The sequence below is a fragment of the Gymnoscopelus microlampas genome (assembly GCF_963454915.1).
Source record: "Gymnoscopelus microlampas genome assembly, chromosome: 24".
Lineage (NCBI taxonomy): Eukaryota > Metazoa > Chordata > Actinopteri > Myctophiformes > Myctophidae > Gymnoscopelus > Gymnoscopelus microlampas.
The window spans coordinates 35,329,174-35,354,795 of NC_139961.1; the positions used below are offsets into that span (position 1 = coordinate 35,329,174).

The 25,622-nt window shown below is 41.9% G+C and overlaps 1 protein-coding gene across 3 annotated transcripts in view; it reads right to left on the reverse strand.

Moving 5' to 3' along the window:
* The window catches only part of LOC311040941 (uncharacterized protein), a 44,361-nt gene extending 30,071 nt beyond the window's left edge, over positions 1-14,290 (reverse strand). For 2 of the 3 annotated variants that reach the window (XM_084051379.1, XM_084051377.1), the window contains exons 1-10: positions 13,974-14,290; positions 13,602-13,774; positions 11,218-11,801; positions 7,797-7,817; positions 6,763-6,825; positions 5,610-5,663; positions 4,869-4,913; positions 3,077-3,103; positions 2,763-2,807; positions 99-143 (exon numbers count right to left, since the gene is read on the reverse strand). In XM_084051379.1, the coding sequence (XP_083907505.1) occupies positions 99-143; positions 2,763-2,807; positions 3,077-3,103; positions 4,869-4,913; positions 5,610-5,663; positions 6,763-6,825; positions 7,797-7,817; positions 11,218-11,801; positions 13,602-13,758 (1,041 nt within the window). In that variant the 5' untranslated portion in view covers positions 13,759-13,774; positions 13,974-14,290. The remainder of the gene's footprint in view (positions 1-98; positions 144-2,762; positions 2,808-3,076; positions 3,104-4,868; positions 4,914-5,609; positions 5,664-6,762; positions 6,826-7,796; positions 7,818-11,217; positions 11,802-13,601; positions 13,775-13,973) is intronic. The other variant, XM_084051378.1, reaches the window with a different exon arrangement.
* Positions 14,291-25,622: the final 11,332 nt, after the last annotated feature.

Here is a 25,622-nt window from a genome sequence, read left to right on the forward strand (position 1 = left end):
AAGGTTTCCACTACTGCTACTACAACAACAAATTGCAAAATTGTATGCTAGATGATTAAAATTATGCATTCCTTGTGAGAGAAACTGACAGAACTCACCTGAAGTCCACGGTTTCCTCTGGTGCCAACTGGCCCTTCAGGACCCTGGGGAGAACATTCAAGTCATTATATTCAATGCCTTGTGTTGTGCAACCATTAAATTCAATGCTATATTATGTCGTTGTTATTGTATGTTATGGTACACTATGCTGTTATGTTATGTTATGTTATTGTTCTGTTCTGTTATTTTAAGTTATCTTATGTTATATAATGTTATTGTTATTCTATGCCTTATGCCTATATTTAATGTTATGCAATGCTATCCTACGCTATATGTTGCTTACTTGCTTAGCTTATCTTATCTAAGCTTAAGCTTAAGCTTAGCCTAGCCTACTTAACCCATGGATGGCTTAACCTTCCCTCCCTTTACTCTAGTCCACAGAACAGGATGTGATGTAACTATTGTTTTTCTTGTGGTATTTAATCTGACGACTAGCAAAATGGAGGTTTCAAAGATAAAAGGGAAAAACAAGAGTTGGGCAAGCTATCAGGGCTATTTTTATTTCCTTTTATTCACAAGTCCTTTTATGTGCCTTGTCTCCGATATGAAACATATGTGACAGTTAATGTTTCCCACATGTTATCATTTACATGTTATCATTCAGGTCAATTGTGTTTTTCTTCCATTTCTATGTTTTTGTTGTTCTGTTGTCGGTTTGTTTATTACCAGGTGCTCGAAGAGCTCTGGGTCTAAGAAGAGACTGGCTAGTCAACACTTCCTGAACACTTTGTGACTTTCTCGATACTTTTTCATCATTGGCCTCCCCGTCCTTTAAGCCAATGGGGAGATTTCCCAGAGACTTCCCCATACTCTGAACGCCGGCCGTCCTCCCATGCTATGGGATCATAAGCCCCGCCCTCCCCTGTTACTCTTCTCCCCCTCTCTCATTTTCACGCACCTGGGGCAGAGGGTGTCGCTCGTTAATTCATTTGCTCTGGTGTGTAAGCTCAGAAGCTCATTTAAGTGGACATTGGGAAACAGTCTTGCCTCAGACCGTTTTGGTTGACAAAGACTGCAGTAGTTGAGCTTCAATTGCTTGCTACAGACCATGCTAATGAGTGCTAAGTGCTAACACTAAATGAATGCTAATACACACACACACACACACACACACACACACACACACACACACACACGCTCACAGAGAGAAGCACCTGGTATAATATGACAATTTTTTTGTTTGTTTTTCTCTTCATTTTCATGCACATATTAGTTCTGTTTTTTTGACCAATGATTGGTAATGGTCTTAAATTATATAATAAAGCGCCTTTATCCAACAATGTGTGTTACACCCACTCACATGACAGTGGAAGCATGCATGCAAGGTACCACTATGATGCAGATAGGGGTGCAGATAGGGGTTATGTCTGTACCCTTTGACGGTGTTCACTCTCCATTCCGACATCTCACCACTCCGACTAGTGGCTTCCGCGTGCGGTTAGGGTTAGGTATAGGGTTCGTCAACGTCGGAAAGGCGACATGTCGGAAAGGAGAAATGCACCCCCCTTTGACACAAAGTCAGGAAGAGCCTGGGATAGATCCACTCAACCACCTAAGCTATAGTATAGCCACACGGTTGTTGTGTGCTTTTATCACTTTCCTTTGACATTTCATCATTGTGCAAATAAACTAAACTTAGAATTGTGGTTGCATTCAACACAGCGTGGTGAATAATAAAATGGATGATACTCAATAAAACTTTCATTCTGTCAACACCAGCCTAATTGGGATCGTAAAACAGAACTCACACACAATGCTAAGATGTGGGTAAATCTTATGTAATACTTGTGGGTTACATTGACGCAAGGAGAATTGAACTTCATTAAATAACAAAGTCAGGATGAGTCTAAAAGTGCCATGGGTTGTCAAGGGCCCATAACCACAAAACAAATATTTTTTTCTATCGATTAGTCACCCCATGGAGACTTGAATTCATGGATATTTTTTTGTCCAATACTTTGATGACCAGCGGATTGGTAGGCAGCGGTTCCGGTAGGAGACACAAAGGAGACTCTTTGTGTCTCCTACTGGATCCGCTGCGGGTCATCAAATCATGCAGATCTGCTATTTTAGCTATTTGTGGAAAACTAAAAATTGAAGACTTTTGTTGAAAATATGCCCGAAATAGGGGTTCCAGCAATGATTACAGATTGTATTGTATGACAAAGATCTTTGGTCATGTATTAAATGTGACAGGGCATATCATTAATATTATTGCCTTTAAATATATTCTATACATTTCTGTAGTTGACTTATTTTTTTTACCCATGATTTTGCAACCCCTTTTTATATGCAAGGAACCAATCTGCTCATCGGGAGCAATTATGTTCAGTGTCTTGCTCAAGGACACTTCAACACTAACTCTGGGGGAGCCCGGGAATCAAACTGGGAACCTTCCAGTTCCCAAGTGGCCGCTCTACCTCCTGAGCCATTGCCGCCAAAGCAAAGTATTTAAGCCTACAGCAGAGGATAAGTTATGATGTAACCTTACAATATTATCTATATTTCACAACTGCACTGGCAGGTGAGCTGAGCAGCAGTGGTGTTCTCCTCCACTACATTCCTGTATAATTATAACAATTATGAATGATGCTAATCGTACTGGAACAGAGACCAAAAATGACAAGGGTGTGTAACTGTTGTGACATGATAAATCAACGTACCCTGTCTCCCTTAACTCCAGGCGTGCCACATTCTCCTCTGTCTCCCTGGAAGGGATACAAAACGTTATCAGTCTGATGTTGTCAGCTCAAAACACTGTCAGGGTTCCAACACGTTGCAGCCATGACCCAATGCTATTACTTGAAATCTCCACTGCCGATAATGGTTTGTATCTGTTCAAAAATGTTAAAAAGCCCCGTTTTCAAATCCTAAACGTTTATTTGTTTTCCAGGACGTCTGCGGCCGTGGAAACCGTGCATTTAAAAAAAATCATAGAGAAAATGTAATGAGATGTATAGTAGGATTCATACTCTACCTGCTCTCCTTTGTAGCCATGCTTCCCCTGTGTGTACACAATAAAGTGTGGTTATGGCAGGAAGGCAGAGACAACAATGAACACAGAAGAGGAACAGAACAGGCCCTCTGGCTTTGTTTCACCTTTACAGAAAATAACTCATTATAACTACTTAACACGTTATCTTGACAATGATGAAAGACTTATTAGTTGGGGCACCATATTCATCATCCAGCGTTATGTGTCAATAGTGAGTGGTGTTAATTGTTTTAGGAGGAAGAACGATTGAATGTAAGTAGAATGACATGTATCGTCTAATCGTGAATGTATTGTACAGTCCTGCAACGTCTCATTAAACAAATGTTGTAAACGTTTTTCAGCTGTTGGGTGGTCTCAAGTGAATGCCGTCCCAGATATTCACCATGACCTTAACCACACTAAATGCATGCCTAAACCTAACCATATACTGTACCTTAAATATCTTAATAACTAAACACAACAATTTCAATGCAATACTACTCTTAAACATCTGTATCCTAATGCCTAAACATAACTTTTTCAACTTGGGAATCAAACCTAGAATCAATGGAACTCTAAACCATTATGGGTCGCTGCCTCTAGGACAGGTGTGGACTGCAGCGGATCATTCGATCAGCCCACAAAGTGGTGGGATGCAACTTGACTTTTTTTGTTGTTGATGTTTTTTTTAAGCTTGGGCAGACACAGGCTTTATGAATGACATTCAGAGAGCCTATCACTGATCTGCAGCTACTCGGGATTATGTATGACCCGAAGTTGTGTATGATTGAATGTCCTTAAGCTTTATGGGATTACAGTCTCATGCTGAGGAGTGTGCACCTTGTAAAGAATAGTTGTTGCTGCAACTGTTCTACAATGACTCAGCTTGCTGATGATGGCATACTGCTTTAGGGCATAGTCCTCAATCACACCAATGATTTAAATGCCTTTTATGGATAATATCTGCCAAAGAGTGGTCTGTGAGGCATTCATCCAGGTTATGCAGGAGTATGCCATAATACTTCTAACCTGGGTTGTGTAGATGTTAGCTCTGGCATTAGCATCAAGCTTATTGGCCAGGTTTCGTAGTGCTCCAAGACGTTGTCCAGCATTTACATATATTAGACAGATGGCTGGTTCACGTGAGTTTACAGTCGATGCAAAGACCCAGAACTTCTTTACATCCCTATGACCTGCAGTACCCCAAGACCTGCAGTCTCAAGGACCTGCAGCACTCCAGAACCTGCAGTCTCCAGGGCCTCCAGTGTTCCGGAACAGAGAAGCGTGCAGGAAAGATAATTGCTGACCATACACCAATTCTTCCAAATAATACCCCTGGAACCACCATTAGCTACTACCCATAAGGGTCCATTTTTACACTCTCAAAGTTAAATTAACACATATATGATTTTTTATATGTGTATGCATAATATAAACAAGTGCAATGCGGAATGTATATACTATTAGGCTACCTTCTGTGTACATAATAGACACATTCCTCATACAGTATGTGTAAACATACCTGCCAAATAAGAGCTTTTCTAAACTATAATAATATCATTGGTCAGCGGCTGGGGTGTGCTCAGAGCACCTGAAAGCTGATTGTTCGGTAGGGCTTGCCCTGACCAATCAGAACGTCCAGCCGCTGAATAACATTTCCTTCCCCAATGTTCCAAATGTGAGGTCCTATTGTCAGTACAGTATGTTGTTATGATATCACAGAGTGCTGTTATGTTAGCTCACCAGTTCCTGCACAGCTACTGTACCAGGTGAATAGCATGACGACTTTACTCACCTCCGCACCTTCTCGACCAGGTAATCCACTGAGCCCACCTTCACCCTGTTAGGAACGGGTGACAACATTTTGGTGAGTTTAGTATCACTCTGGCTAATCAAAACATGTTATAGACACACAAAAGGAAACTCTCCGCAGTTGTGATTACCAATGTGACCGTACAATTTTACAAACACAGATAAAAATAGTGGTGGTTTGGGTTATGAGTTGCATACTGCAGTACACACAACTAACAGTGGTTTGCTCAGCTGCAACAGACCACCAGTCCACAACTACCTTTAACTGTGTCCATCCTACTTTCTTGCAGGAAAGTACAGAACACTATGCCTTTTTCTGAGATTCAGAGATTGGAAAAAGACAGTTTATGTGTTCTGCATGGAATATGTTGCAGAATGACTTAGAACTTTCTGAATTAGCTCCGTTAAATGCTTTTAAATCCAGAATGAATGAAACAGATGCTAACTCCTTTGGATGTGATTGCTTTAACTAACTTTTTACTGTATTTCTATATTGTAATTATGTTCTATGTTTACTGTATCTGTCCCTTGTGTTTTTGTCTTCCTGGAACTATTTCGATTTATTCATGCTGCTGCCTGTCTTGGCCAAGTCTCCCTTGAAAAATAATATTCTTAATCTCATTTGTACCTGGTTAAATAAAGGCTGAATAAAGTAAACAAATAAAAGAGTATGAAAAGAAATGAGAATAAACTGAAAAGGCAGGAGGGTGAGGCTGTACTGTACCTTATGTCCTTTTAGACCTGGGGTTCCATCGTCCCCCGGACGACCCTTCTTGCCCTGTAAGAGAGTTGGAGGACATAACATTGAGGGTAAAAGAAAAGCATAATACAGAGCAGTATGAGTAGATATGAATTGAAAGCAGCTTCAATGCTTTAAATGGTGTTCTATAATCTTCTATTGATGATCTGTGTTTACTTTTTATGCAGTCCACCTTTGTGTGTGTGTGTGTGTGTGTGTGTGTGTGTGTGTGTGTGTGTGTGTGTGTGTGTGTGTGTGTGTGTGTGTGTGTGTGTGTGTGTGTGTGCGCGTGCGTGCGTGCGTGCGTGCGTGCGGTTATAGGTTTAATGGGGTTTTGACTCATTTTGATGCTATATTAACGGATTTAGCTGGGGACCCCCTGGAACCACCTCAAGGACCGCTGGGGGTCCCCGGACCCCACTTTGAGAACCACTTCTGTACAGTACATCTCATATTTGCACACATGCAGTGCTCCCACCATTGTGCAGCTGCTGCCCATGATGTAACCATCAGTCTCTGTTTAGCCCATTAGCCGTAGCTTTATGGCGTTAATTACCCCACCTCATCCTGTGAAAGTACATCAAAGCAATACCACACAGGCCTGTTCTGGTCTGTGACCTTCTCAGTATAAAATAAGTTCCCATCGCAGCAGGGCTCTGCGAAGATTAAACATTTTTATCTTATTTAGTGCCATACTGCGCCACAAAACACGTTAGCGTCCGCAGACAATCCCCCCGTATAACTTAATGTTTTCAAGAGGGTCGTAGACTCCCCTGATTTCCTGAGTGCATTATGTGTTAAGGCCTGTTCACAGTAAACCCTGTTAGAGGAATGCACGGCATTCACGCTACTCTCACTGCTCCAGGGAAATTTGCTTTCTCACAAACCGCACAATTTGCGAAACCCCCCGGACGCCCCCCCTCCCCAAAACCCTGTAATTATCTACAGTACACTGTTTGCATCAAGGGCTCCTTTGTCGGCTGCACTGTACCATGCACTTCTTCAAGGGAGACAATCTAGGCTATCTATCTGTCTATTAAGGGGCATCAGAAGGATATGTGTGGTTTTCCAAGAGGGGATGTGATCTTCTGGACTGTAGAATGTACTGCGGTGGACCATGGGGTGAGGTAATACTTACGGCAGGGCCGGCGGGACCCCTCTCGCCCTTGTCACACGCACACACACTCTGAGCGAGGGGACACTTGAGAGACAAAGGGAACAAAGCACAGACTCAGACAGGCCACTTAGAGACACAGACAAGTGGATATTTACAATTACATTTTAGACATTCAGCAGACAAGATCGTGCAAGTGCAAGATCAGAGTAAATGGCACAAACCCTAATCAACCAACAACAGCATACTGTAAGCAAATAGAGGGCTAAGAAAACAAGTAAGTGCAACAAAGTAACCAGGCGAGCAAGTAGACATCAAACACACTGTCTAAATAATGAGAATAACAAACTCGGATCTGTGGACAGCATATGTGAACATGAACAAGTACACATGAACATTTCCACACATGTTGCACGATATTGTGCAGTGAAAATAGCAGACCTACCGTACAAGCTCACAAAGCATTGCATCCACAACGCGCTGTGAGGTTTCAGGTCAAGGCTCAAGGTGCAGGGTTATTGTTACATCTTGTGCACAGGCACACAACTCATTTTTGTTTGGCTTCCTTCGGACCATGTAGCAGCATAGGTAATAATAATACAAGTAAAGAAAAAAGGGAAAACAACTTAGAGAAAGAGAGAAAAACAAGTGCACTAAAATAGTTTGTAGTTTTATACTAATAGGATAATAAATAGATCAGCGTACACAGTATATGTATAATGTACGTATATGCTTGGTATATTACATACAGCATCAGCATTTATCAGTAGCTGCCTGCCACAGTACCTAATATACAGCACCACAGTACATTCTATATATAACAGGTCTGCTATTTTCGTTGTGCGATGAAGTATAAACCGGGCTTAACATTACTTGCATCTATCTAGATAAGCAACAAGTACAGACACAAAGAAATAAGGAGTGCTGGGGGGGTGAGGTGGGGTCTGAAGAGGTGTGATGAAAGATGGGGGAGTGAGTCAGATACATCATAAATCAAGAAATGTGTGAAAAGGCCACCGATTATACCATTATACAATATACATACTGCATAGACTTACCCCCTCATCAGCCAGTAGAGTCTGCGGAAATGAAAAGCACAAATGAGTAAATGAAGAGGTTAGTCAAAATGCTGCGCTCAAGACTTTCATTTTGAAATGTAACATGTCAGCCTTGAAATGTATGGCGTCATTTAGGTATGTCAGCATTATTATGGCACTTAAATAGAGTACACACATCCAAAGTTAAAAGGCCAGGTGCTGGGTAGAGACAAATGCTTAAAGAGAACAGAGTCAGCACACTGGATCCAGCTCCAACTGTATTTTCTATTTTGATTACCACCAAGGTGATATTTCCAACCTGGTAGCTCTTCTTTGGGAAGATCTACCAAGCTCGAAATGTCACTTTGGTGGTAATCTAAATAAAAAGTACAGTTGGAGCTGGATCCAGTGTGCTGACTCTGTTCTCTTTTAGCATTATGGCACATTACCTCAGCCAACGGGTTAAAATATGATGTTAGGTTAGCAGTAGAGAAAGAGCTCAAAGTTTATCATAATTAATACAACTAGACCATACCCGGTCGACGCATCCGTGGGGGGATATGCGCACATGATCTGGCAACCCGGGAGGCGACATTGTTTCACACATAAACGCTAATAAGAAGCTGAGATTTGATGAAATTGAAAAACGGGCTTCACAGTTAAGTTCAGATGGTAATGGCCAATGGCTGTGTGCAAAATCAGAGGAATTGCTCCAGCCATTGAGGAGAACCGGGTAGCTTCACCACTACAGAGGTTACTAGAATTATAGTAGGATGTGTATGTCATATGTCACAGATTGTTCGCATAATAGCCTGTTACTCAAGGGGAGCTGGGATGAGGAACCCACAGTTGGCGGGGATGGAGGTTCAAAGGCTCTGTTGACTACGTCTGCCTTTTTTCAGTTTTATATTGCTGAATAAAACAGAATTCAACAGAATAAATTAAGGCATAGCAGGCATTCATTACAGTATGTATGAAAATACATTTTCCTTTTCTTTTGTAAGTTCCTGGCCATTTCCCTGAGGAGGGGTTATTATCTTTCAAATTCAGGAACTTGTCACTATTTACAATTGTTTTAATTAGGTGCTGTGACTATACTGCAGTTTATTTTCCATTAGGATTGCGTCCAATGGGCATTGCCAACACAACAAGCCGACTATTTATCTACGAATGCACACACACACAGACACACACACACACACACACACACACACATACACACACACACACACACACACACACACACACACACACACACACACACACACACACACACACACACACACACACACACACACACACACACACACACACACAGAGTGAAATAGGGAGAGAGAGACAGACAGAGACAGACAGACAGACAGACATACAGACAGACAGACAGACAGACGCAGTATCTCACTATAGCGTTTCCCCATGAGAACTAACAGCTCCAACTCTGTAAAGCTGAGGTATCCTTTGGTGAGGTAACTGCGTGCCCTAATCATCCCACGATTACAAATGAGGGCTCCCATAGCAATCCCGCTGTTTAAACATCCAATTAAACTCTCTTGCTCCAGGCCAGGTTCTCATGTCCATACAGTTACTGTACATGTACGTATACTCAAGAGTATGTGCAGGAGCATGTATACTCCTGCACGTGATTCTGTGACTGAGGCTTTGACAGGCACATGCTGAACCTGAAGTTCCCAGTTGCAGCAACAACTCCCATCTTGCCAAGGCCGTGCTTTTCACCCAATACACTTGAAGTTCTCAACATGAAAGCCAGCCGCATTCTCTCTATACAACAGACGGAATGGGGAAAATTCCACTGAGGCTAAACACAAACCACATGGACTGGTCAGTCTGATAGCCTTTCAGAGCATGCAGTATATTTGTCCGCAGGGATGATGACGGAGGTTGTGTCTGTCTGTGTGTGTGAGGCCACTGTCTGTAGTGTCTGTTCATCCCCCACTGGAGCACCGCGGTCAAACCCCCAAAAACAGAAATGCATTCCAGAGATAAAAGACGCGCAGCGAGTCGGGACAGACGCGCTTATGACTTTCAGATGCTGTGTATACTGAGCGAGCCATGAGAGAGAGAGAGGGATGAAAGTTTCAACGCTGGACCGGGTGCCATTGGGTGCTTGCATGCAAGCCCAAGACAAGGTTGCAGCTCGTAAGACTGCCCGGCCAAATCAATGTGAGAGGCGCTCGGCGGCACGTAGGTGCCGGATCCCACAGGGATGGTTTTCTTTATCGTGTTTTTGATGTCTACCACCTGCGTCAACAGACAGAGTAGCGTGCATGGAGCTCGTTGAGCTATGCGACGTGCATGCATGATCTTGCAGGGCTTCCTTCGCTCTCTCTCTCTCCCGACTGCGCCCGCGATTTTTCCACAAAAGCTTCTCAAATGCACAGCAGATGTGAGAAGTCAATGTGGATGGAGCTCCATAGCAACTGGAGGTTGCTGTGCAACATATGTTCTAATTGTGTCTGACTGGAAACAGACCGGACGTTTCTGACAATCACCCCAATCAACCCAATCAACCAAGTCAAGGAAAACAATTTAGAGTACAAGAAGCAAAGTGCTTAATGGTAATCTATCCAAATGGCACACAAAGACCCCTGTCCAAAGGCCAATCCAAAATAGTCATTTATTAAAGTTGTATAAGCCAAGTGCTGATTACAGAGCACAGAGAGTGATAATGTTTCTGTTTAACACGGTTATTATTATCATGCGTATGTGATGACAAAGACGACCGGATCCACTCTTTTTATTGCAACAGGTGGCAGGTGCAGTTGCTGTAACCCGAAGAGTCAGTCAGCCCGGTGAGGAGGTTTGACACACGTCACTGAGAGGAAATGCTGACCTGATTTGCATGGGAGTTGTTTTTTCATTCATTTGGCTCAGCTCTGCCTGTTTTTTTTTGTACTTCTAAAGCTGCCTTCTGATGTGAATTCACTGCCGCCAGCAGTAAACAATTATCAGGCATCTTGCATTTTGATTACGGTATTCAAGTAGTACAAGTACAGCACATTGTAACTTTTACAGAACACTGCGTGCAAATCTCACAGCTGGGAACTATAACACACAAGCATGTTGGTTGGACTAAAATGCATGCATCATTTCCAATTGACCAAAATGCCTTTCGATGTTCAGCTGCATGTCTGAAGTTTCCAGTTTCTAATAAAATTCCAGAATTCTGCAAATCAAACAGTAACTTGACTTTAAATGATACATTTGTATTGCACTGCCCCTCTGACAGCATTCTATGATTCATTCACATGAACTTCTAGGAGAGGGGAGGAGACAGATCATATTTGAAATCTGCTCAAGCAGTTACATGTACTGTACCAATGTGTGTGCAGGAAAGAGCTGAAAAGCTGAGTCAGCGTCTAAATCTCATCCACTGCACTATCATACAGATTAAAGAAAGTTTCACATTTTCGTTTGTACTCACAATCTCTTTGATGACTTTGTCCACGATGCCCCGGTCCTGCAGGTTATGAAGGTAGCGTGTTGCTGGCGCACTAGCAATCAGCCTCAGTTGGGCCATGTTGGAGGCCTCGTTAGCCTCCGGCGTGATGCCTATCGTGAAGAAACGGATGCCCTGATTCTTGGCGTCGGCCACGGCAGAGAAAATGTCAGGGTTTCTGGGGTGGGACACGCCGTCAAACAGCAGGACGGCCACCTTGATGCAGGATGGACACCTGGAACCCGACTCCTCCAGGTAGAGGCGGGTGAGGTTGGTGATGGCGTAGGTGGTGTAGGTGCCGTGGCCGATGTAGATGATGGGCGCAATGCGGGCCTTGAAGTTGTCCGCGCCCCGCCACTGTGTGAAGTTCTGCTCGACGATGACATGGCTGCTGTACTGCAGCAGGGCCGAGCGCGAGAGGAGGCCGCGCCCCGTCTGCAAACGGAGGCCCTGCAGGCGGTCCACGATGTCCGTCACGAAGCGCTTCTCCTGGGCGTGGTTGTCCTTGGCGCTCTCCGAGCTGTCAATCAGAAAGGACAGCTCCAAACTGCAGTTTTCATCACCGGGTGCTGAGTGGGAAGAGGAGATCCACATTAGCATTTACTGTGACACAAGTCACTACTACTGTGCTATTCAATTCTGCTATTTGACTATACTACTCTAAACGCAAATAATATCTCCCAATTTAGCCGTTATGCCAATTCCCAATTCCCCCACTGTAATCATTGATGGCGCCTAAGGTTGGTCTTGTTATGGGTGTACGTGTAGGCAACCATGTGTCTCCTTGTAACACGTCGTGTTATTGGCGGATTTTGTTAGTTTCTTTTCAGTTTTTGGTTACTTTATTTCAGTTTTAGGGTTAGGGTTATGTTAAGGCTATGCCCCAGGGCACTCGCCCCCAACGGCCCTGGTCGTGTTGCCAGTCTGCTTCTTTTCACCTGACAGTAATGAACTTGAACTTGAACTTGAACTATCACTTCTAGTTCTGTTCCTCGCTGAACAGACACCCTAACCAACCTGTAGGAGTTGCAGTGCTGCGACAGACAGAGATCAACTGCCCAGGTTCACACCGGCAAAGCCGGCCAATTGTGTTCATAGGAGGAATAAGTGTTTGAAAGGTCAAAGGTCACAGCTTGCATACAATGTTAGATTCTGTATGATATTACTGAACCTTGGCTTTGCAAAGAGTTCCAGCTGAAGTCATTAATGTTAAGACGTCAAACCAAAAAAGAGATCACACGTGTCTGCTTTAATGTTAAGAGGTCAAACCAAAAAAGAGATCACACGTGTCTGCTTTAATCATGGCAGCTTTGAAAGTAGCTGCTTTGTGGTTCAAAGGAAAACCAGACCAGGTCAAAGTTCAATTCCGCATAACCAAAGCAGTAAGGTATATCAAAGAGTTTTGGTGCAAGTTGTTCCAAAGGGTCAAGGCCTTTTCGAAGATACAGATTATTTTAATGTCCGGCTAAACATAAAAACTTGACACGCAACCGAACGTGGTGCCTCAGTTGGAAGAAAAGCTGCTGTGTGGTTCAGAGTCTGGGAGGAGGTGAAGATCTGTTACGGTTGGAGCCTTCAAAAGAGTCTTAAGTGATTTACAGATCAGGCTGTAGGCAGAGGTCAGATCAGCGTGAACCGTGAACCCATGACACCCAAGATCACAAATCTGACATTTGACTGTACGCTGAAATAAAAGTAACTGAACCTGTGTGCTGCGCCAACCTTCAAGGTAGAGGGGGCACGGATGTAATAGGCTGAGGGTAATTCACATTTATCTTCACAGTGATGTGTCATATTGAGAATGTGCCTGAGGACACGGAGAGTTTTCAAGGAATAAAACATTTAGGTAGCAGAGCATGAAACGATCCCACAAAAGACGGATGGCGCTGATGAATGGAGGAGATATGATCAATCCAAATGAATTACATCCTCCAGCAGCTTCTGCATTGAGTGTTGCATTTTTGCACCACAACATTTGTTCCAAAACAGGAGACTTACATTTTCAGCCTTAAACACTTCAGCCTCACATCAGAAAAGTGAAGGTTTATTTTTAGTTGACCTGCAAAGCGATTCTGAACTAGTCTGTATGTCACTTTGCCAGAAACGACTCAACACATTGTATCATCGTCAAATCACAACACAGGGCCTTGAAACTTCATATATTAGATCTCTACCTCAGTATCTGACATGTGGTGCAATTTGGGGATCAAAGCTCAAGGTCACGTAGGGCAACTTGGGCCATGGGGCTCAACTAATGCACACCTCAAGGTTGCCCTGGATTCTATTAGAAACCATTAAACCATTTATCTGATGCCTGCAGCATAGGTTACATGAACACTCCTAGAGCAACTATTTCAAACTGTACTTACATTTGCCATTTTTGGGTATGGTGTTGGTCGTGTACGGCTTTTTCTTCCTCCTAGTGTCCACAACCTCTTCCTCATACTCCTCTTCATAGTCCTGGGCCCAAAGACACTGGACGCCACACAGCAGCAGCAACAACAGCCAGCACAGCGGGGGGGACATGGCCTCCACTACTGCCCTGAGACAGAGAGAGACAGAGAGAGAGAGAGAGAGAGAGGGGAAGAGCAAAAGAGAGGGAAAGAGAGCAGTAGAGAGGGGGGTATGAAAAGGTCATGACATTTTTATACTGTACATGTACATGCAGAAACACACATTCAAATGGCAAGCTAGAACACGCGTGTGAGATTGAAACATGTCTCGTTCACACAGTAACTCACCATGCAGCTCTGCTGACTCAGGGCTCAGTCCTTATCCCCAGCGGCTCAGCACAGTCAAGTGAAAGTTTGCAAATGCGTTCGGAGTAGATATCCACTATCCTGAGCATCAAGCGTGACCTCCCCCTCAGTGACGAGTCTGCAGGCCAAGGTGAGTGTTGATTGGGTATTGATAAGCCAGGTATTGATCGGGCAGGTATTGATCAGGTCCAGCAGTAACAATGTGACATAACACACAGAACACGCCTGTGTTCTGAACTTCTGACTCACACTGGACTCCTCGATCGAGCTTCAATGAAAGACATCCTTAGGTAAAGTAAATGAGGGACGGACCAGCGTTCTTTCAAACTCTCCGACTCCCATTTTAAGGAGGAGTAGATGGGAGGGATGGCCAGAGAGTCAGACACTCCTTGATTCCAAGAGAGGAGAGGGTGGAACAGCTTTATGACAGACCGACCAATGTTTTTTCCCCTTCCTTTTTAGAGGAATGTCATTCTTATTTAGTTAACTCTGCTTTGTAAAAACAGATGTATAAAAGTGCAGCTCCAGGCTGTCGTGGTAATTATTCTTATAACTATGACAACAAGTTGAAATCACATAACATGGCTTTGTTGGTTCTTGCCTGATGCCCTGGCAGCTTCGGTCCCAGCCTTGAAGAGAGAGAACCTGGGCAATCTCCAGTTCCCTTCACATTACAGTAACCTGAAGTATCTTTTTGCTACAGTTAATGGAAATGGCTTTCCAGGTGTATCTCCTTCAGAAAAGTCCAGGAACCTTGGGAGAGGGCGGCTAGGGAATGAATACCTGAAGGCAAACACCTAGCGAAGGCAGTGTACCCATCATTCACCTGGGGAATCATATAACACAGTCTCATGACAATAAACACCTTCCCTGAAGCCAGAGACTACAACAGATCTGACACAAAAAAAATATTCATTTCATCCTTGATTTACAATAGTACGTTCTTTTTTTTTTGTGGTCTATGGGATGACTTGCTCACATCTGCTGAATGGAATAATGTTTGAATTCACAGCCAGAACAGGTGTTGGGTAGTGGCACCACAACGGGAGTTAAATTACATTCTTTAAATACTAATTTCACTTCTTCTTAATTGAATCACACCTGTTGTTGCGGTAAATGTACAGGTAGGTGGTGAGTAAACCTGTTTCTGATTCTTATCGAACCACGTGAACGCTAGCATCCCTATTATGGACATACAGTATCATGATTGGCAAACATAGACAAACATTTGGGAAAAATAGAAAAATATTTGTCAAAAAAATATAAATAAATCGGAAATAGCAGATCTACAAGCTCACAGCGTGTTGCATTGTGGCACATTGTGAGCTTGTAGATTGGCAATTTTCGCTGTTGATGCAAATTTAAATAGGGTGTAAATGGTTAAACCATATCAGTCTTTTTTTTAGGACCCTGGCTCTGGATCAGAGCAATTCAAAAGCCCATTGGTCCCTCTCTGTCTGCTACTGTAAAGCTCTGTTGCAAGAATGACATGTGCATGTTTTTATAGTCGACTGTATTCCACACTCAGAGGCATAACGCGACCACAGGCGGGCTGTCACCCAAGAATGTTGCCCTGAAAGATGGACCTCCTTAAATGTGGCTGCGTTCCCGCCCCTTCTTGTAGTGAAATGGATAGAACACAGCAAGTACTTATCCTGTGGGAATTATCACTGTCACTTTTATATAGTATTAGTTTAGAACTACTTCACACAGAGGATTTGGAGGAGTTGACTCTGGCCCCTCTGTTGTAAAAGCTCCTGCTTTGATGAGCTATTATCACAAATAGATCAAACAGTTTCTCTGTTCATGTAATTCATGACACATGGCAAAAGTAAAGAAGAGCATTACAATAAGGTGCTTGTTATTTAGATGAACATTTACAAGTCATTAGCTCTTAAGACACACAGTAAGCTGAAAGACTCAATCATGTTTAAACCAATAGTGTGAAATCTGAGCGGCGCAATACATTCATTGTCAAGATAGTTAAAGGAGACACACCATGAATTTCACTTTTTTTTATTTTTTTTGGTATTTTTTGGGCTCCCCAGTGTCTCTTGTACCCCAAAAAATATTTTTTTTTAACATTCAGTCATTCATTCTCATTTCAGAGATTTTCAGAATGGGCGTGTCTAAACAGGCCATCTCAGAATGACAAGTTTGCTTACATCACAAAACTTTCTGCCCATGTATTTTGACAGACAGAATTGCTCAGTACCGCAGTACAGCACCCCTCTGCCCAACAGGACGTTTTGGTATTGCAGCTGAAAGTGCTTTATAAGCCTGAGAGAATTGACTTGGGATGAGTATATCTGAGTGTTGATTTAGGCTCAAACCTTTTGAAAATGGTTTGAGGGACATACACCATATGATATTAAATATCAAATATTTTTTTTAAATTCATGGTGTGTCTCCTTTAAAATTATGCGACGTGCAATGGACCTTATAAAAACCCAGATGTCCCAATCCCGAATTATCTAAAAAATGCCTTTGGCTTGGATGTTCTTCCTCCATTTCCTGGCGTGTTCATGGCATTTGATAGACAGGTTCTGAAGCTTCCAGCAGTATAACAATCAACACCTTGAGGGCGGCGTGTGTGCTGTGCACTTCTCTTTACACAGCACAAAGAAATTGGCTGCAGCCTGCAAAGAGATAATATCGTATAATAGCATAATAGCATAATTAGTTCATCCTCTTGTAAATATAGAAATATTGATTGCATTTTTATTAGAACATGGAAACTGTTCACCCTGCCCTCAGCAATGCATAGCAGGGTATTGTAATCACTCCTCTGTGTGTGTGTGTGTGTGTGTGTGTGTGTGTGTGTGTGTGTGTGTGTGTGTGTGTGTGTGTGTGTGTGTGTGTGTGTGTGTGTGTGTGTGTGACAAAATAACTCAAGAACGGATTTGCCAATTTTCCTGAAACTTGGTGTGAATGATCAGTGTGCTGCCCTTTACAGCACACTGATCCTTAACCTTTGGGGGAGAAGTGTCAAAGGTCAAGGTCATGATTGGTCATTTCTCAGGAATGGAGAGACGTAGAACAAGCGATGTTGTTGATGTGGGCACGGTTTGCACTCTGAGGTGTAATTTCTTTAATAGTGGTCTTGCCAACAGATGGGTGTCATAAAACAAAGTACACAAAGAAATCCCACGGAAATACTCTTCATTTTATGGCATCGTGGAAGCCATCACTTACCCATTTGATAGCCCCCTCCCACCCTGGACCCCCACACCCTTCCTGGTACCTTTCCTGTGAAATTAAGCCTAACCACTGTTTTCACAAGATAATGCATGTTCCTTGAATATGAAGTTACAGCTCTGCAGACGTGAGCGACATGAGCGACTGGGGTGAATGACTAACCAGCTCCATTATCCACTTCTTCCATCATGCTCTTGTAATTCCATAAGATTACCCCTAGCAACAAAAGCAAAAAATCTGTAGCTTATCTGTGTCCCGACAAGTTTACAGTCTGATCTAAAGGAGAACTGACAGTTGCAGGACACAGTAAAATTCTCAGTGTTCATTTATCCATTTGTAACTCAGACTTAAATTAACAATGCGCAAATAATCTTGAAGTGTTTAACCGGCACGCTGTGTACAGGGTGTAACAGATGGGGTTTAGAGCTTCTGGGCGAATCATTTCTGTGAATATCTTTAAACTTTCAGGCATTAATTGAATTCTCCTTTATGGCAAACAAACCTTGCCTAACTGGCACCCTGTGAGGCCAAAGAAAACCCTGAAAACCTTATGATGACCTGTGTGTGCCACAACATGCACGCTAAGTTGGCAACAAAGGACTCTTTCATTTGCTAACTGAAATGCCTTGTCATTTTTCTTTTGAAAGCCATGAAGCCAGAAGTGAGCTGTGCCCAGTGGCATCTACTGTATAATATACACCAACATTATTTACAACTCCATGGCCACTACAGTATTTGACCTGGTACCACTTAATGTCTTTTCCGTATTGTGCTGTGAGCCTTCACTAACAGCCCATGCCAAGACTTGCAATCTCTCGCTAATTAACAGGTTCTATATATATTCACCTTTGAAGTGCTTGCCAAGAACATGTTTTGCTGGAGGAAAACTGTGTTTCCTGAATGGAGTGTCTGTGGAAGGTTAAAGGTTGTCTGCTGACAAGCTGTCCCAGGAGATTCTGAAAAAAGCTGCTGAAATATACAGTAATGTATCTAGGACAATAATAAGCAACATAGTGGTGCACAAGCACATGTGGTATTTTCTTTGTGTGGAAAACATTTGTGAGCGTATTATAGAGGCAGGGTGTTTGTTGTGGGTTATAGAGTTGAAATGTCTTCCTATATAAGACTTCTTTTAAGCCCATGCTTTTAGTGTGAAAACATGTGCACGTTTGAAAATAGCAATTGTTTGTGACTTCTACTGTGCTGCACCCTGTTGAAGCTGCAATCCATTAGTTTAATGTCCTCTGCTGATAGAGAGAGGTAAATGCAACTTTAACACCCGGGATTCGAACCTGGGCTATGATAAAATATCTACCGTTCAGGTATGAGGGAATCTCTGCTGGTCCAGGGGTGGGCTTAAGAGCTTTGGGCAGGGGTACTTGTCAACCAGTATGGGTCCTACCCAACATCAGGGTTTAAATTTCTCATTGGAAGAGTAGGGAGACCACCTCCAACCACTGCAAATGTAGACTGCTAGTTTAATCTTATTAACAGATTGGTTAAACTAATGTTTTAGTCATAAAAATAAGTCTCGGATAGCAGCTTTAAGGAGAAAGGGGTGCCACCGTGAGGCGCAGTGGCCTACCAAGGGCTGTGTAAGAGTCAGAATTTGACATCGCAGGGATGATGTGTAGCATTGCATAAACTGTACTAGGGCATAGGCGTATGTATATGTGGACTTGAGAAGTCCGAGTGACCTTGGCCTACTGGCAGCATGCACAAAGAATCTGGTGCTGATCAGTCTAGTAATTTGCGAGACACACACAAACAGTCACACGGACAGGGGTGAAAACATAATGTCTGCCCCTGGCCTTCGGCCTGGTGGAGATGACAGCTAAGTTCCTTTGTAGACTACTTGAGCAATATTATCGTATGCCTCTTTCTCGAAGGCTTAATTTCGTCGCTCACTGAAAATAGTAAGTCTACAAGCTCACAACGTGTTGCGATGCACTGCACTGAGCTGGTAGATTGTACATTTTCGGCAAGCGACACTGTCATACGACAAAGTATGAAACCGATCCGGCTTAACTCACTGGGCATAATAATAGAGACCAGCAGCTTCTACACATGTACTTTATAACATGTGCTTGAAGCAGTGATACACCTTTTGAACCATGCTATTACCTAGTGGTTCTCAACGTTTTTAGGCAGCGACCCCCCAAAATAATCATATTTGAAGTTGAGGCATTCCATTTAGTTTGACTCGGTTCCACAGATAAATATTGTGAAAATAGCATATCTACACGCTATTGTAGATAGTTTTTTTTTTACATTTTGATGCAATAATGGTCTTTTTTTTGTTATTAAAAAGGTCTTAAAAGTCCTTGAATTGTCACTTCACTGTCATCTGGGGACCCCCCAAAACCAGGTAGAGAACCACTGACCTATGGTGCAAATGGGGACATACTTTTTGGCATTTCATCAAAGCTCTTCTTCTCCACATCAAGTTATTGAAGATATAAACTTCAGCTCCTCATGAACCAACAGGCTAACTACACATGAGACAACACATGTAACTAATAATAGGCTATATCATATGAATCAAAAGTAGAACTGAATACAAAAAGGAATAACAAAGTGAGTTAAATGATTTAAATGGATTATGCACACATTTTGAACAGAAATACTGATTTCCATGACTGACACTGAAGGCTGACATTGTCATTTGCACAATGTTAATCATTTGCACATTTTCTTTTTTCTTTATGTTTTGTTTCTTAAATGTATGTTTTTAAGTATGTATTGTTTTTATATGTGGACCACAGGAAGACTAGCGGTGCTTTAGGGCACAGCTAATGGGGATCCTAACAAATAAACAAATAAACATTGCAGTTGGTCTTGCAGTGGCAATCTGTCATGTCCGTTGTGTTGTAAATTGTTATTTCCCCATGGTTCATCTGGCATCATAACCAATTCCTGCAATGTTCTACTACAATAAAAAATATTCTGAGTTCTGAGTTAAATATTTCCTTTGCTTCGAACCAGCCGTTAAAATTAATGAAAGATTAAACTTATTCTACGTTTCATCATTTACCGCCTTGTTTTTAAAATTCCTTGCTTTTTAGTCCCATCTGTCATGTTTTAGATTCCATATACTGTAAAATGAGCAAACGAGAGTAGAATGCAAGGATCAGAGCCCTATTGCACAGTTTTCCTGTGATCCGAAAACTCTCATAAGCATCAGCATGACAAGACAAGAGCTAAAAGAAGCAGCAAGATCTGGGTCTCATTCTGTGTTGTCTTGTTGCATTGATCATCTTGTGCTTTGCCCAAAACTTCACCACCCTTATACCGACACACAACAATGGATACCACAAAGCACCAAACAGCACTAACCAGTGTCATGGGAATCATTCGTCAAGACCCTACATTTCTGACATGTTAATGATGCTCAGCTGAACTATGTGTTCAATGTTTTCCCAGACAAATACAGACTAGCAAAGATGTACTATGCATGCATGCAGATTGCCATCTGTGGGTAATAGAGAAGCCACGGCTTGTTAAAAATACAGTGTCTTCCAAAAAAATAAGCAGGCGGTTTTGAAACAAACTCTACAGAGGCTGTGCTGTTTAGAATACAGGACAGATTTTCAATTGAGAAGGATGGACACACAAAAACATCAATAAAAAAATGCATACACTTATAAAAAAGTACCTATTAACTGTTATGCTTATAAAGGTTTAGTTTACATTCAGTGATTTTACTTTGGTATTGATTAATGAGATAAAAGCAATTATTCTACTGAGAGAGCAAAATGCCTGAAGCTTTTGAGGTAAGGTGCAAGAGTGCTATGCCTCTGAGATTAAATAAAACAAAACTTCAGAGAATGCGTTTTATCGACTACTAGACAAAACCATCCCTGGAATTTTTAATATGGAAGCAATCTACAGTACCCATACAGCCTGGAGCATCCAAAGCATGGAACTAATTTTGGTCCAAAATGTAAATAGACAATAGGCTATTCTACCCAGAACAAAACAAATCTGTAAAGAACATACATCCTCTGTCAGAAAATAGTCACTTATTTGTACTTCATATTCAAGTCACATATTAGGTTTTGTGTTGTTGTTGTTTTTGGTCACGTACAAATAAAACAAAAAGTGATGTGGAATCAATCTCTCTTTGTGCTATTTAGGAGGAGCCGCTATGTGAAAATCTAATTAAAATGTCAGAGGAAGGTAGAGGGTATGGTGAGATTACATTTTTCATCAGTGATATGAAGTGGACACTTCCCAGTGAAGAGGCTTTGTTTAATTAGTTAGGTCAGTGATACTGCCCTGAATGCTCAACGCCATGCTCTGCACCCGCTCTGAACACGGATCAAACCGTATCTTCACCTACACTTTAGTATACACACTAGCTCAACAAGCATCCACCTAACACCTATTAACTTTGACATGATTCATCTCTAATGGGACAGCTGATGCAGCAGTCTTAGCCTACTCAGTACTCGGAGTCACACCAGCAAACGATAAACCTAACGTTGTAAAATCATACAAGCTAAGGACAGTGTATGACTACTACACTTACCCTATACTCAAGAAGATGATATAAATTACCATTGTTGCACTCCAAATTGTATGGCCTCATTTCGTCCAGTCACTGAACTCTTTTGGGTGCCTCCTGACATAAGAACCAAACACAAATTCACAACTTCCTATAAGTAAACCTGTCATAGATGTTGCTATCGACAGTAGTACTGCATGTTTCAGCTGCTAGTTCAGTATATCAGATATATTTCCTTAATATGCCTATACTTTTTACATGCTCTTATTAGGGCAAAGTATTCCAAAATACCATAATTATACAGTCAACACTCTAATTTACATAACTCTCATCGAGTGACTACGGTCCAATGGTCCAAAGGCAAAACTGAGGTAAGTGTGATTGGTGCCAGGGAAGAATGGCTATAAGTTAGAGAGCTCACCTTGACTCCAAGGTTTATGAATGCTAAAGGCCAAACCAGAATTCTTGATGTAATTATGGATTCAGATTCACATTTTAATATCCACATTAAGTCAATACCAAAGTCAGCGGATTGCTATCTTTAAAATATAGCAATGGGAGGATTCATGTCCAAACAAGACTCTATCAGCTAGGTCTGCCCAAATATCCAAGAGACAGCTACAGCTCATTCAGAACGCAGCTGCTAGAGTTCTATCTAGAACTAAGAAAGCTGAACACATGACACTAATTCGCAGGTCTTTGTACAGACTACCAGTAAGTCATAGAATTGATTACATAATATTGGTGGTGGTCTTAAATCACTCAGTGGTTTAGGGCCAAAATACACCTCTGACTTACTTTTACCTTATGACCCCTCAAGAAAGCTCAGGTCATCAGGACCATTCACAGTACTAACTGTTCCCAGAGCTAAAACAAATCGTGATGGGGCAGATTTTAGTTATTATGCCACACAGTTGGAACAAACTTTCAGAGGATACGAGACTTGCGGCAACTCATTCCATTTAAATCTAAGTTCAAAACGTTTGTTCTTAAACACTGCCGTTACCCCTTTTTCCTCTAAGGCAAAATGGTGATTTTACTACTTTCAGATAGAGCAGTGGTTCTCAACCTGTGGGTCAGGACCCCCAGGGGGGGTCCCCACATGATTTTTTTGGGAGGTCCCCAGATGACAGTAAAGTGACAATATAAGGACCTTTAAGACCTTTGTAATACCTTAAAATTGAAATTGAATTGAAAAAATACCATTACTGCATCAAAGGTCAACAAAGTATACTATTAAAACTGGTCAGACATTGGCCAAATTGTCAAATAATATAAGAAAGAGGCAGAAGATTTTGAAAATAACCGATCTACAAGCTCACAATGCCCGCAACACTCTACAATAGCTTGTAGATCTACAATAGCTTGTAGATCTGCTATTTTCACAATATTTATGAGCCAAACTAAATGTCATGCCTCAACTCCTACAATTCCAAGTGCTTGTCGTCGGGGTGAGGGGGGGGGTCCCCAGTTCAAATAGGATTATTTTGGGGATCACAGCCTGAAAAGGTTGAGAACCACTAGGATAGAGTATTGTGTACAGTAGAAACGGTTTTATATAGAGAGGTGGGTTCCTATACTCAATGACAGAGGTTTGTGCCTATTTTGTGCTCCTGCGCTATGACACACACGCCTGATAATAGGAGTTTAATTCTGACAGTGTGAGAATAAGTAAAACCATAATAGCACTTAATGTCTGTATTCTATTTTCCACGTCTTCTAAAATGTCTAATTATGTCCTTAAATTGTATGCTTTATGTATTAAAAGCACTTGCAATTAGCCTTTGTATAGTATTATGAAATGTGCTATACAAATAAACTTACCCGCATCTTCCCATGGAACACTCTTTTTAGTGTAGCAGCAGCGCACTCTGGTGGCAACATGGTGGACTGACGCCTGTAGGACATGGTAATACAAGTATGGGTGTTAGTGTGTTGTGGACAGAGAAAGTAAGCCCCATGCCCATTATTAGGCCATTATTATCTAGTGCACACCCTCCAGTTAAAGTAGTAATATTACTTTAATGAAAAATGAATTAATATAAAACATTACTTTTATAAATTGTGTAATATTTCTATGTTCTACGTTTAACAGCGGCCAGCCAACTTTTGGTGAGAGCGCGCCCTGAGCAAGCAGGCAGGCTTTATTAGCTCAATGGTAAAAAAAAAAAAAAAGGTCAGCACTTGTGCAGGAAACCGGGTTCAAATCTGGGGTAGAAGAGGAGAGTTAAAATTCAGCCTGCTAAAATATGTAATACCAATATAATTATTGTGGTATTCTATTCTATTCTATTCCATGTAGCCTAACCTCTTCCATATTATGCCTAGTCCTTTTGCACTTTATTTGAGGGTGTTTGTGAAAGTAACACAAAAGTATGCAAAAGTAACACCATTAGTTGAGACTGAAAGTAATATTGTATTAAACATAACATTTTAATAAAATAACTTTTTTTTAATGTAATATGTAGCATATTACATTTTGAAAGTAACTTCCCTAACTCTGATGATGACTTCTTTTTTTTATTCAGCACACTGATGACGTAATACATCAGTTTTGCAGTATTTCAGATTTGTTCAACTTGCAGGAGTGAGTTTGTCAAGTCGTCGACTGTATCTTTAACAGATGTACCACAGTTTATTATGTATTATGAGTCAAAATTAACATAGCACAAATTAACATTGAATAACAAAATAGAGGAAAAACCAAAGGCACTTTAATAACCTTTGGTGCCCACAAGGCAATAAGCAGTCATTAAGGGGCTGTGCTTAATGAAATAGTTCACCCAAAAAAATACTTATTTTCAATCAATTACACACCCCACCCCATGAAGCCTTGAATTCATGGAGATTTTTTTGTTTCTGTCACATTCCTAAGGCAGTAATTTGATTATATTTCCGGTAGGAGACACAAAGAGTCTCCTTTAATGTAATCCGGTTGATGTAATCCTACCGGATACATTAACCAGTAGGAGACGGTAATCAAATTATTGGCTTAGGAATGCGACAAAAACAAAAACATTTCCATGAATTCAAGGCTTCATGGGGTGTGTAATTGATGAGGTTGATACTGGTCATTGCGTACTCCTACGGGCTGGGGTGGCACCTGTCAGCGGGGAGTGTTGGGCGGGAGGAGTAGGACGAAGGCCCTACGACTACGACCTCCCGGTGGGGGCTCCTCACTGGCAGGTGAGTCAGGTAGGATACAACAACAGTGACAACACAGAAATGTGTGTGGGGAGGAATCAATTGGCATAACGACTAAATTGGGCAGAAAAAGGGGGTAGAAAATAATTGGATACTTTAAATTTAGGGGGGGGGGGGGTATGGTTTGATAATTGTCAGTTCCCTGTAAATGTCTATGAATTAAAAGAAAACATTTTCCAGTTACCTCGATCAGGCCTGATATTACGCGACACAGCTAATCTAATCTGAGTCCCCCAGAAGCTCTTGCATAAAAGGGGCGGGTGAGAACTGGCAGGAATGGAACCCCTAACCTGAGCAGTTTTAGTGCCTTGCTTTAGCCTTTGAGCTGCACACATAGAACATACAGGGTGTGTTCAGTCAAGGTCTTAACGCCACAGTAGTCAGATTGTAAACATCATAGAAATAAATGCACTCCAGTTACTGGGGGGGGGGGGGGGGGGTCTCAAAGTGTGTGTGTGTGTGTGTGTGTGTGTGTGTGTGTGTGTGTGTGTGTGTGTGTGTGTGTGTGTGTGTGTGTCTGTGCAGATATCAAAATCTTCAGCATGATAGAGCTATAACAACAATACAATAGGCCTATGAGAGTGTCCATGTGATGGTTGGTGAATAGTGTCATATCATACCTTTAGGCAAGGGCACCAATTTAGTAGAACTGCAGCTGGTGTGTGGGATTCAATCTCAGTACATCTTTGATTGCTGAGCCAATTAAGAAATGACATTCTGCC